This window comes from Lutra lutra, chromosome 4, assembly GCF_902655055.1.
Source record: "Lutra lutra chromosome 4, mLutLut1.2, whole genome shotgun sequence".
Lineage (NCBI taxonomy): Eukaryota > Metazoa > Chordata > Mammalia > Carnivora > Mustelidae > Lutra > Lutra lutra.
Window position 1 is genome coordinate 135,097,814 of NC_062281.1, and position 13,734 is coordinate 135,111,547.

The window sequence follows — 13,734 nt, forward strand, 5'->3', positions numbered from 1 at the left end:
GGAGGAGGCCCACGGACCTGTGGAAACAGGGTTGTTAAAACCATGGGTTATGGAGGCAGAAGACCTGGCTCTCCTACTGATCAGTCACAGAGTCCTGGGCAAATTGCCTCATCATCCAGAATTTCTGTTTCCTCACACATAACATGGGAATGATATCTATTACAGCATTTGTAGGAAGTAAGCAAGTTAAAGTCTGTGAGGTACTTAGTGCTCTGGTGTGTACAAAGGAGTGTTTAAATAATTACTTTCATTTTTATCAGCCATGAAGAAGGAATAAATTGAGTTAAAGAGAAGGAATGAAAAGGGAGCATCCTGAAATATGAAAAAAAAATAAAAGGAAATTCCAAAAGCAAATTCTCTTAGGAGGACAAATCCGCATAACTGACACTACTGAAAACTTTACAGGTCATATGGGTAAATTTGATCACTCAAAAAATTTGATCACTCAAAAAAAAAAAAAAAAGATGAGAAAAAATTAAGGTATGGCAAACAAAAGAAGAAAAAAGGAAAATACAATTTTTGAATTCTGTGTGGGCTACCCCAAAGAACACAGAAAAATGAAAGAAGCAATAATTAAAGAAAACTTTCCTGAACTAACGCAAAGAGCTACGTTTATTTACAGACAGTTTTTATTAGATCTATGCAAAATTAATGAAAACTACTGGTAATAAGACAGAGCCTTTAAAATTTTTAAAAGTCACACATACAGATATTGAAAGGGAGCATACAGAAGAATCACATTTGCCGTTATATTATTCAAGACCTGGAGAAAGCAAGAGAACAAATGGAAAGACTACTAAGAGTTCAGAAAGGTAGCCAATTGCATAATAAATATACAAAGATTAATATAAACCTATTAATCAGAAAATATAATGGAAAATGGTCTATTCATGATAGAAGTACTACTATTACCAATTTAAAAAACAGTGAAATATAAGTGACCAAATTTACAAAAAACGTACAGGACCCTTAAAAAGAGAACTGTAAAACTCCTGGGGAACATAACATAAGATAACAAAATATAACAAAAGATTTCTTGGTTGGATTCATGTATAGATTTTTCCCTCATACTCTGAAAATTCAAATTAATTCATACCAAAATTTCAATAGGACTTTTTAGAAACTTGAAAAATGTTTTCACCCAGGCGCCCACAAATACAGCTTTTAAGTGGAGAAAAAAGTTACTTATTAAGAGACCTGGCTTCAGGGGCGCCTGGGTGGCTCAGTGGGTTAAGCCGCTGCCTTCGGCTCAGGTCATGATCTCAGGGTCCTGGGATCGAGCCCCGCATCGGGCTCTCTGCTCAGCAGGGAGCCTGCTTCCTCCTCTCTCTCTGCCTGCCTCTCTGCCTGCTTGTGATCTCTCTCTGTCAAATAAATAAATAAAATCTTTAAAAAAAAAAAAAAAAAGAGAGACCTGGCTTCCCATTTGGGAAAAAATAATAAGCTAGAATCTTACTTCACATGTAATCTCAATAGACTTTGAGATGGTTCAAAATTTTAAATATAAATAAAATTATATAAAACAAAAACATGGTAGAACATTTTTTTTATAATCTTGAGAGGTGAACAGCCCCTTACATCATTAATCAGAAGCCCAAACTATCAAAGAAAGAGGAAAATAGAAAAAATTAAAAAAGATCTGTAGTAACAGATAAAGATTACTAATCTAAAAAAAGAAAAAAAAATTATTCAAATTAATTAGCAATTGATGAACACCCCACAGGAGACATGGAAATGAGTGGAAAATCAATGCGAGAATAGATGCATACAGCTGGCAAACTTAGGGAAAGTGTTGTTCACCCTCATTAGTAATACAAGTAATGGGCACTTATGGACTATTGATGGAAGTATACAGTTGTTTCTCTTCTGGGGAGCAGATAGAAGGTGTATTAAGTTTAAAATGTGGATCTCCTTTGACCCATTAATTCCACTACAGGCATTTGTCCTAATGAGAGGGACATGTCTGTAGAGGCATATGTCAAGATTGCTTTCACTGCAGCCTAGCTAATCATAGTAAAATATTGGAAACGACCCAGATTTTCATCAATTAAGTGATTAAAAGCTGATGTATTTGTACAGCACAGTATGATGTAGCTATTAGAATATCATGTAGATATATAGCTACTAACATGGGAAGATGTTCAGGGCACAGTATTAAAAATACTAAGTTTAAAAAGCAGATACAAAATATGTATAATTACAGTTCTATTTCATTGTGTTTACCTATGCATTTCAAGAGATGCCTGTTAAATACTTTTCAGAAGGGCTTGATTTAGTAGTAGAATTACAAAGATTTCCCCCTGGCACTTTTTTCAACATTTTCAAATATTTTTTAGCAGAAGTTACTTCTAGGAAATCAGCAAAATTTTATTTTAAAGAAATGCTTCCTTAGGGCGCCTGGGTGGCTCAGTGGGTTAAAGCCTCTGCCTTCGGCTCAGGTCATGATCCCAGGGTCCTGGGATCGAGCCCCGCATCGGGCTCTCTGCTCGGCGGGGAGCCTGCTTCCTCCTCTCTCTCTCTGCCTGCCTCTCCACCTACTTGTGATCTCTGTCTGTCAAATAAATAAATAAAATCTTAAAAAAAAAAAGAAATGCTTCCTTAAATAGTAAATATTAGGAACTAAAGAATTTAATATCACAAATCAAAATAAATGACTAAGTTTCAGAGCACATATATATATGTGTGTGTGTGTATATATATATAGAATCTTCTGCAATTATATGCCTGCATATTCAGAATTCATTTTTATCTGGGTTGATAATTTATGGTTTATTCTTATGACATGCTCTGTAAAAAATAATGTCAGTGTATGTGTTAAATTTATACTAAATGTATCATAACGATTTACTTTATTCTTGTTTTTTGAAATAATAAATTGTCCTCAGAAAATGCTTCATTTTGCTTTAAAAAGATATTCAGATGATGAGAACTATCTGAGAACTGTGTGTGTACATTTCTAGCAATGAACTCCCAGATTTAACTTATGGTTAATAAAAAAACCAAGATGAATTTGGGCTTATCAGTTTGTCTTGGATGTTTATTTTGATTGCAGCATCACATTTGAAATCCAACTGTAAGCATCACTTGTAATCAAAGCACTGTTAGTAGGTGTGACAAATGCATTTTAACAAAACTGCACCCATGTATTATTTGGTGAAATATTATTTTGCTTAGGAATTAACACTGTAATTCTATTTCACAGTTTATCCATGTAATTTGGGTTTTTACATGTCTTGCAGTTTCTTTTATCCTAAAGTAGGTTTGAGTTTATTAGCTGGTTTCACATAGTCTTGTTTATAGACCTATCACTATAGCTTCTAAGTGCTTCTCAGATTATGTTCCTTTTTTATGTCCATCAAACTACATTTCCACATAAATGAAAACTCTTAAGTTGCTAGAATTCTTTGCCTCTGTCTTCAGCCTGCTGGTTAACTAAATGAGGAGCACTGTTTTCCAGTGTTGTTCCACTCAGTGGTAGGCAATTTATCTGGAATTCTTATTTCACAATGAAGAAAACACTAAGCCATTTATACTTACAAATTTATTTGTATCCTTTTTGTCTTCATCTCCTCTTTCATTGGAAGTGATGACCATCCTGCTTATTAAGCATTAACTTCTCTATCTTTCCTCTGGATCGCTTTGCTTTGGCCTCTTCATGAACTTTCCTTTAAAAATTATTCCCTGAATCCCGCAGCTTCATCATCTCCCTACACATAGAAACACCTTAAATTGTTTTCTACCCTGACTTCTAGAACAACATTCTCCTGATACCCCTTTTCCCTTCTCAGTTTCCTATGTAAACATGTCTTCTTCCACTCACCTATTAAATGTTGACATGCTTTACTTTGGGATTTTTTTTTTCTCCGTACATTACTCTTGACTGAAATCAGAGCCCAGGCATCACTATCTCCTTTGTACACTCAAGCCTGTATCTCCAACCTGTTCTAAGGCCCACATACAGACCGTCCACTAGACAGTGCTTGGATGTTCCACAAACTTCTCAGAATCAGTATGCCCAGAATTGAATTCTTCCCTAGCTCAGTGAAAGACAATGGCTTGTACCTGGCTACCCAAGTCCAGGAGGCATTTTTGATTCTTCCCTCTCCCTTATCCCCACTACTGCATCCTGTCGGCCATTGGCCATTGACTTGAGTGGCGTCCAGTCTTTGTACCTACAGAACCTGACTCAGTGTCAGTGCTTGGGTCTCAGCCCTCATTGCTTCCTGCCTGGCTCTCTTTCATGGCACTCTCACTGGCTACCCGCCCTTTCTTCTTGCCCTACTTTGAATCCACTGGCCACATAGTACCAGAGTGATCTTTGTGAAATGTCTGACTAAAACCCCTTAATGTGTGGGATTACGTGGAGGACAGAATTGGTTGTAGCTATTCCAGCTGACAGAGGTGAAGGTGGGTGGGGTGAGCCTTTCCCACCAGGTCAGGGGCATATCTGCCAAGAGTAGGGGGCTTACAGCTAAGCCTTTAGGGCCTTGCCAGTCTCAAAGACGTGAAGGCAGTATTTAGAATTTCATGCCCCACTAAATGTGATAACCTCCCAGAGAAAAATCCTCCTTGACCACCCTTAATCAGAGTTTAGTCCCCTGCCTCTCTGCCCCTAGAATAAATCTGAACATTTGCCACCCTGCCTAGGGTATTAAATTCTTTGTAAAAGAAGATGGGTACACACACACATACACACACACACCACGCAAACATAGAAACAAAAAAAAACCACAACTAACACTATTGCAATTTACTGTTTATTTGCCTGCTTTCCTGACTGGAGTGGTCTGTATTTCTTGAGTGAAGGAACTCCGTCTTTCATTTCCTAAACCCATCTCTATGCCTCACTGATGGAAGGAACTTAGCAAACATTTATTGAATAAGTTAATCAATATTTATTATGCACTGATTTGTAGAATGTACCTTAACTTCTGCATGAAAATGTATTTAGAATACATTTTTTAAAATTTTTTTAAAGATTTTATTTTACTTATTTACTTATTTATTTATTTATTTTATTTGACAGAGATCACAAGTAGGCAAAGAGGCAGGCAGAGAGAGGGGGGGAAGCAGGTTCCCCGCCAAGCAGGGAGCCCGACGCGGGGCTCGATCCCAGGACACTGGGATCATGACCTGAGCCGAAGGCAAAGGCTTTAACCCACTGACACACCCAGGTGCCCCTAGAATACATTTTTAAAGTAAAAATTCCAAACACTGTGGTTTTACCAAGGAATGGGGGATTTGCAACCTAGCTCTGTGCCTGTTTTTGCTAGAGGCCTCTCAGAGGCTGCCCGGGGGATGGGGGTGTGCAGAAGAAAAGCATCAGCCACAGGACCAGGAAAGAGCCATAGTCTAGGTAGCTCTGGGTCCCCCAGAAATACTTGGGGAAGAGTTTTCAGGGAGCTGGATACCTTAGGTCAGACATTGGACTCACTGAAATAGTAGAATTTGTGTTCTCACTATTACTGTGACCTCATTTGCTTTACTCCTGGCCCCCCGAATGGTGAGGACTGGGGAAATTTAAATTAACATGCCTTTCTAACGTCATCAAGAGAGTGAAGAAATCAGCTTCGGAGCAGAGGTGGTTTAAAGCCCTTTTTTAAAAATATGGATCCTACCTGCTCTTTGACTGCATTCAGCCCTTCCACTTATTTGACCCTTCGTTGCTTTTCAGTCCGTTAGCCTGAACCAGCCTGAACCAGCCCGAACCAGCCCTCACGTTGCACCAGGCCGTCCCTGGAATATGGTCAACTATGTACAAACCACCATCGTTGTACAGAACCACTCAGCAAAACCTAACCCAACATCAAACCTGGAATCAACCTCCAGTTCCCAACCTTACGGGATCATTTCACTTCATCTGCCCAAGCTCTAGCCAGCCAAATACAGCATGTACTGCCGAGCCGTCTCCTCTCATTTGCCCTTCAAACCCAGAACTTTCTGTGTGTACCCCTTCGTGCCATTTATGCCCCATTTATTACCCTTTCTCCAAATACACTCAGAAATTAAGCATTTGATTAATTACAAGACGATCTTTATATATCCCCATGTGAAGTATTTGGAAGATGAGCAAGGTACTTTACCCTCTGGAAGGTAGGTAGTATGTGGGAGCAGCTGTGAATCAGCTGTCACTCAAACCACTAATGAAAGCAAATGGCTATAAACCACATGTGGGAAGAAATGGGAAATGGCTGAAGCTTAGAATGGTAAGCAGTTGCTAATCAGGAAGAGTGAATATTTTCATCTTGTGATTGAACTTCTTTGCTTAAGTAGAATTTAAGCTTCTTGAGGTGAGGAACTAAAACCCAACACAGTGCTGTAGAGGACAGGCATTCACGTATTTGAGGAGTGAAGGATTATAATGGTGGGTTAGGTTTTCCTGCCTGTAAACTTTGCTATATCAAGTTCTATTTATAGCGCCATTTATATTTAGATGAATATATATTTTTAAACATTTTCATTTTTTCCATAAAGACAACTTTTTTTTTTTTTTTACATAACTATTTTTGATATGCCCTATCTAGAATAAGAGAAAACAAGGACTCGGAAAGCAGAGTATCCCTTTCATTACAATTTCTTTTTATTTTACATAACCTTTTTAAACTAGATTCAGATAACTGCCTGTCTCTACTATCAAAGGAGTAGAGTGCTGTACCTTACAACAGGCAAAAAAGGCTTTTAGAAAAGAAAATATTTTAATTGATCCATTATAATTTTTCAATTTTCTTGAGTACATTGGAAAGTAGGAAAAAAGACAGGAGGAGAGGAAAATGGTACTTCAAATAACCCGACCGTAATAGCCTTAGTTAGGTTTAGTATACTATTTATATATTTTCTCCAGACGGGTACAAAGGAGGTTCAAGTGCTCTGTGTGCATGCTTTTCCATACCATACACACACACACACACACACACACACACAATTATATTTAATTCAAATTATTTATAATATATAACATTTATATATTATTCTATGTAATATATAAATGCACATTATTTATATTTATATATATATTATGTATATATATGTAATTATTTAACTCTCAGTAATCCTGGCTAGTGTTTATATATATACATATATAAACATATATGTTTATATATATACATATATAATATGTATACATATGTTTATATATGTATATTATATATGTACATATTATATATGTACATATTATATGTACATATGTACATATTATACATATTATATGTATGTATATGTACATACATATAATGTATGTACATACATATATGTACATATTATATGTTTATATATGTATATTATATATATTATATATATAAACATACATATATATACACACACATATTACTTATATTTTTTCTCCAGACAGGTGTACAAAGGAGGTCAAGTGCTCTGTGTGCCTGCTTTTCCATACCTTCAAATATATGTATGTGTATGTGAATTTAACTCCCAATAATCCTGACCAGTGTTTATCTAAACTCTTTGAAGCATATAAAGTCCCAGTTATGCAATATAACCCGGGGCAACCGCAAACAAGGTGGAAGCCCATCTTCCAGAAATAATACTTGTTTATTAAGCATTATTAAAAAACAATGCTGTATCCCAAGTATTATAAACACACACACACACAATGTATATTATGTATATATATTTAATTTGAAGTTTAAACTATCGCAGAAAAACCACAGAGATATGTAAATATATTGATACATTAACTGTAAATTGCAGATTTAGTATTTGGATCAGGTATGAAATAATTGGCTTTATATACTGTCAGAGCTCAGCTCTGGGTACCTGCCATCTTGCTTCAAAGATAATCTCACTTTGGATGGTTAAGAGGAAAAAAACATGGAATTTTAAAGAAAATAAAAGTAAAACCGATTAAAACAATTTGTTTTCTTTATTATTTTATTTGAATGGAGCAAGCATCTGAACTTCTAAACCTTAATTAATTTTAGCTTGAAAGCCTTTAATAGCCTAATTCTTAAACTTATATTCTAAATATAGAAAGTACATAACACAGGTAAGTATTAATTTTTAAATGTCAATTCAACTTAGTAGGCAAAAGGCAATTGATGTGCTTCAGTAATAACTTCCACTTGTTTTTAACTTGTTTTATTAAAGCTTGCAATTCTATTTAATTGGCATGTAATTTAATTGCCACATAAGTTATTTAATTATATGCTATAAATGGAAAATGTTGTTTATAGGCAATCACATCTCTTTTGTTAGAATCTGGAATACTAGATCTCCCTCAATCTTGTGTTTATATTATTCCTTCATGCTAATTATTTGCATTGCATGATTGAGTTATATCACATATTAAATTGATTTTGCTATTGTTTATAATGGGATGTGTATGTGTGTGTTTGTATTTTTTATTTCAGTAATTCAAAGAGCCAAAATTTAACCTACTTTATTAATGAAAACAAAGGCCCAGAAGTTTCCTTCTTTATGGAAAGTACAATGTCACCCTATCCATCACACTCAGCACACCCTACCCTCCACTCTTGCCCAGATCTAACACATTACTTTGAAGGTTTACCTTAGGTGTTACTTCTCTTTGGAAGGCTGTTCTGACCCCACTAATAGGTTAGATGGTTTTTCTCTGAGTTCCTTTAGCAGAATAACTAATACAGAGTTAGATAGACCTAGACCTGGTCTAGTGTGACAACCTTGGGCTTTCATAAGCTTCCAGTTTCATGGGTCTAAATCAGAGAAAATAGTTACCTTACTAGTTGCTCTAAAAAATATAATAGATGCATCTTCCTATGCCTTTGCGTAATGTTAGCACATAAAAAGCCTGCAAGAAACTTAGCTCTCTTCCATTAAGTACTTGGTAAATATTTGTTGAATGAACGGGTGGATTACAGCTATCTGGTTTTTTCCCCCAGCTTTATTGAAATATAACTGACAATAATTATCAGCTAACTTATCTGACTCCCACGGTTCTGTTTATCCGGGGATCCAAGGTTGGTCTTTTTTCTCATGAAAGGTAGAGAACAGCACCTGCCACATAGTACATGGTTGGTAAATTGATTGAAAGCCTCCAGCTTGCCCATCTGACTAAAAACCCAATAAATACTTTCAATAAATATTATTCATTTAATATATTTGTTAAGCACCTACTCTGAACCAGGCACCGTTCCGCTCCCTGGCTATCCATCAGTGACAGCCTGTGGTTCCATAGCATTTGGATGTTAGTGGAGGGAGGCAGTGATAAACAGGTTAAGTACATGGACTGTTGAGTGATGATAAGAGCTATACAGACAGCTAATGCAGAGTAAAGGGCAAGAGAATGTCGAGAGCAGGTGCTATTTTATGTAGTGTGGTCACAGAAACCTTCGTAGAAAGGAAGGACCTAAAGGAAATGAGGGAGTCAGTGGTGCAGATAGATATCTGGACACAGAGCTTTCCGGGCAGAGGGAGTCGTAGATGCAAAAGCCTTGAGGAAGGAACATCCTTGGTGTGTTTCCAAAAGACCGAGGTTCTCTGATGGGGTGGGATGAGGGAGTGAGAGGGTAACAGAGATTAACACCAGAAGGTAACAGGGAGCCTTGCAGATCAATGGAAATATTTAGATTAAATCTGAGTTAGATGGGGAAAAAAGTATCCATTAGCATTTGGATACAGAAGGAAAAATGCTCTGCTACCCAAAGCAGAGAGTGGTTTATATAGGGAGAAAGTGCATGCCCTTGTCTGACAGTGGATACCACGTATTCCTTAGATTTATTCTGACAGCAGAGGAAATCCTGGCCTCTTCTGCATTATATTTAATTTCAATTTATAATTATAGCCATTCATCTAAAAATTTCAAACCTTCCCTTGAAAGCACATTATGGTGATCCAGATTTCCCAAGGCCCTGGGTGTGTTTTTTATGGGAGTATTTAAGCACTGTTGATAAAAATTGGTGTCTCTGGGCCCTTGTTTCCAAATTGCATTCATTAAATGTTTTCAGGTGCGATCAATATTTTTTGAAAGTCTCCAAATTTAGTTTGTAAAATTGCATGCTTGGATGGTGGAGCAATTATCCTCTCGTATGTTGAGAAATATTTTTAACTCTTTCCTAAGACCACATACGAAGAGAAAGAAGACATCTACATTGAAAGACGGGGCTGTCTCTCTTTGTTCAAGGAAAAGAAATATTCTTTTTATTTTGAGCCGTATAAGCATAAAACATAATCCTTCTTTTTTTTCAGAGTCCACATTTAAATGTGCTCTCATACTGGCCGATGATACCCTTTCATAAAACACTTTGTACGACACCCACCCACATTCCCTGCCCAGTTCAGGTTCTCTTCCATTTTTACAGCTTCCTACTTGACCAAACTTCAACGAGTCTTCCTCCCTCCCTCCACTCTGGAGCCAGGCTGATTTTTCTAGTGGAAAACTCTGATCCTATCACCGTCATGCTTACATCTTCCAGTGGGTCCCTGCAGCCTGGATCATGGGAACCCACACTTCTAAGCTTCCAAAGCCTTTGTGGGTTGGGGCCCTGTGTGGTCTCCAGCCACAGCTCTCTCCATGCTCTGTCTTCTCTAGGTGCCTGAAATAACTTCTGGTCAGTAATCACACACTCTCAGCCTCAGAGCCTTGCACACATGCTGTTCCCTTCCTTTCCCGTGTGCGACACTTTCCCCGCTGCATCATGCCCACTTCCTACCTTGTTGCCCACAAAAACTGCTCATCCTTCAAGACTTCAGCATCCCGGCCTCTGGGAGGCTGTCCTTGATCCACGAGGGTGGGTTGGCTCCGTGGGCCCCCCCCCCCGCGAAGCTTCTTAGATGAGTACCCAGCCAAATCTAGGTGCTCACATCCTTGATTGTAATCTCCATAGACGGGTGTGAAGATAAAGAGATTTCTTTCCCAGGAGGCGGTTAGATTGTTAAATGGGAGAATCAGACCTTCCCCTGTCAGTAGCTCCGGGACCTGTGGCAGAGCCTGGAGCAACACCAGGTACTCTCTCAAAAGATGGGTTTGTTGGAATAAAAGCTATCTGGAGGACCCTTGTCTGAATTCATTTTTTGCTGCTGTTGACGAAATGCAGTTTGTTCCTCGCCAGAAGGTGTCACACTAACTCTGCGTTTTCAGCACCGTTTTTGGCTTTCCAGCTTTGCTCTAACATATTAATTGGGTTGTTATGGGAAGGAGATGATAATTTAGGCACTGTTTACAGAATAAAACTGATTTAACCTTCAGTTTTTCTGTGAACTTTTTTTTTTTTTCCCAAACCCGGCGTTCCAACTGAAATTGCCAAAGTAAAAAGGAAGACTTCAAATTTAAAGAATGATTAGAGTGAAATAAAAATTCAAGATAGGACATCAAGTGAAGAACACAGGAAAAATGCGAAGCACAAAATCAACACCTCGGAATGGTAATGGCCCAGTAATAGCTACAGCTACACAACTGTTTCTTTCCGTCCCAAGCAAAACGCAAAGTGTGTTTGGTATTTGAGCAGAAGTGCTGAAAGGAAAAACAAGGCCCAGAATGAAATGTGCCTTGTTTGTAGGGTTTCTTTAACTTGGAAGAGCTCAAGATCCTGAGTAACGAACTCTTAATCATGGATCCATGAACATTATGAGTGCAACAATTTTACATATGGAACCGGAGGAGACAGAGAATCAAACAGGAAAGGAAACGTGAAGAGATGATAAATGCTCCTGGAAGGTATGAAGACATAAGTGAAGGGAGATTTATTTTTAAGAAAAATAAGATAGAAAGTGTCCCGGTCCACATCACTGAATACTTGTAGCTCAGAGCAATAAAGGAGGCAGAGAGTCCTTGGAATCAGAAGATCCGGGTTATGGACTCGAAAATGTACTAGCTGTGTGACCGAGGGCCACATAGATCTGACCTCTCAGGCCATCTGTGTTTCCAAACGTAAAATAAAGCTTATCTCCAGTGTTGGGAGCATCCAATAAGATAACCCACGTGAACACGATTCGTGTTCTTTAAAATGCTACATTAACATAAAGCAGTCTTACAGGAGAAAAGCGAAGGTACCGTGTATTGAGGGTGTTTCCCTGTGACGGGTGAGTGCTGGGCACTTCACATACACACGCCTTCCATTTCTTCCAGCGGGGGGAGACTCTCTCCCAGTCAATGACCTGCAGCCACAGCCCCCTCCTGCCTGGTCCCCTTTCTTTCTTGGCCCTGTCACCGTGGTCCAATAAATATACGGTGATCATGGATATTGTTACCTGTCCTGAATCACTGAAGGATCTTCACTGGGGGTGCGCTTTTTTAGAACTAGTGACTTGTGGTGGTGCTGAGTTAGAATTAGTGCTTCTAAGAAATCTCCGCCTGTGTTTACCAACAAATGCCTGGTGGGAAGCTTTCTTTTGAAATAAAAAGACATAAAAGAATTTGCCGAAAGATCAAGAAAACATATGCCTTTTAGACCTTATCGGGTGACTAGATGAGACTGTTTTTCCTGCAAAGATTTCTTCTATTATAGGGTAAAACCAAATTTGGAAGATAACACTTTGAAACAGCAGGAATAACCTTGCCCTAGACATGCTCTCAATAAATGTTTACCAAATAAATTAAGATTAGTCCCTATACCTGACAATATTAGCAATCTATAGTTCTAAGGTTATTTGTTTCAATACATGAACAGAATTGTAACCTGTTTAGTACTTTGTGATTTTCATTCCAGAAATAATTGGATTTGGACAGGCAAAATAGGTTTTCTTGCATGTACATATTTTTGGATGCATTGGAGTCAAGAGGGTTATTATTCTAATGAACATCATGTGGCCTGGGTAAAGAAGAAGTAGCAAAAATAAAATAAAATAGTGAAAGAGTAAGGAAATTCCAAGATCTTACTCAGCTTAAGGTGTAGAAAGTGAACCCTATAGCAGTATGTGTCCTCAATTTGATCCTTTCATTTGTCCTTAGCCTTTATATAGGTTATATTTGAGGTGTTTGCTGCTAAAAGAAACTGAATAATGCAAGAAATTAAACTTTCATCCTAAAAAATTTGTAGGAGTTTGGATCAGTATCACATAAACACTGTTGGACTATTAGCAATCTATGCAATGGCTTTTAACTCCCATAGATTTTCCTGTGCACTTCTGCAAAATTTCATTATTTCCGTGACTGTTGAACTGAAACTTTTGCCAGTTACTAAAAAGGTAGGGCAAATATTATGTCAATTGCTGATTAGTAGCTCTACTCCTTGACAAGTTTACCAGTGTTGCTATTTGATGTTTTCTGCAGAGTGGAATTAATGTTCTTCCAGGAGGCAATGGTAATGAACTAAATTTCACATGCACAGAGGAGACTGGACAGCAGGACTGTCTTGCACTTTGGTCTTTATCTGTAATCAGATGCTTTATCTCCAAGAATCCTGTCTGTCAAGTTCCCCCAAATAAGGTGGATTTATTAACACAGGTTGTTACTTCTCGTTCTGATAATGAGCTGCACTACTGGTGGTTGCTCAAAGAACCACAGAAAAGCAGAGCAGAGGACCTGTCATTAGATACCGGACTACATAGGCAGTGGGAATCGGATATGGCTTTTAACTCCGTGCCATTGATGGTAATTTTTGGTTGCTTGCCTGATTTGCCTGGGGCAACTAAAAACATCACCTTCACTTTATTCAGGCTAATTGTCAGCCTGTACAGTGGGGCCAAATTTGAGAAATGATTGACAGCAGGGTATATGTCCTCAGGTAGAGAGATGACCTTCCAGTTCATAGTCATTACCACTCAGTCACTCAGGGCTGGCCTGCCCCCAAAGACATTAGTGGA

The 13,734-nt window shown here is 38.0% G+C and overlaps 1 protein-coding gene across 1 annotated transcript in view; it reads left to right on the plus strand.

Annotated features, from left to right (window-relative positions):
• CRYZ (crystallin zeta) overlaps positions 1 to 6,999 on the plus strand; it is a 32,963-nt gene extending 25,964 nt beyond the window's left edge. The window contains exon 8 of the mRNA XM_047726180.1: positions 5,675 to 6,999. Within this exon, the coding sequence (XP_047582136.1) occupies positions 5,675 to 5,875 (201 nt within the window). The 3' untranslated portion in view covers positions 5,876 to 6,999. The remainder of the gene's footprint in view (positions 1 to 5,674) is intronic.
• Positions 7,000 to 13,734: the final 6,735 nt, after the last annotated feature.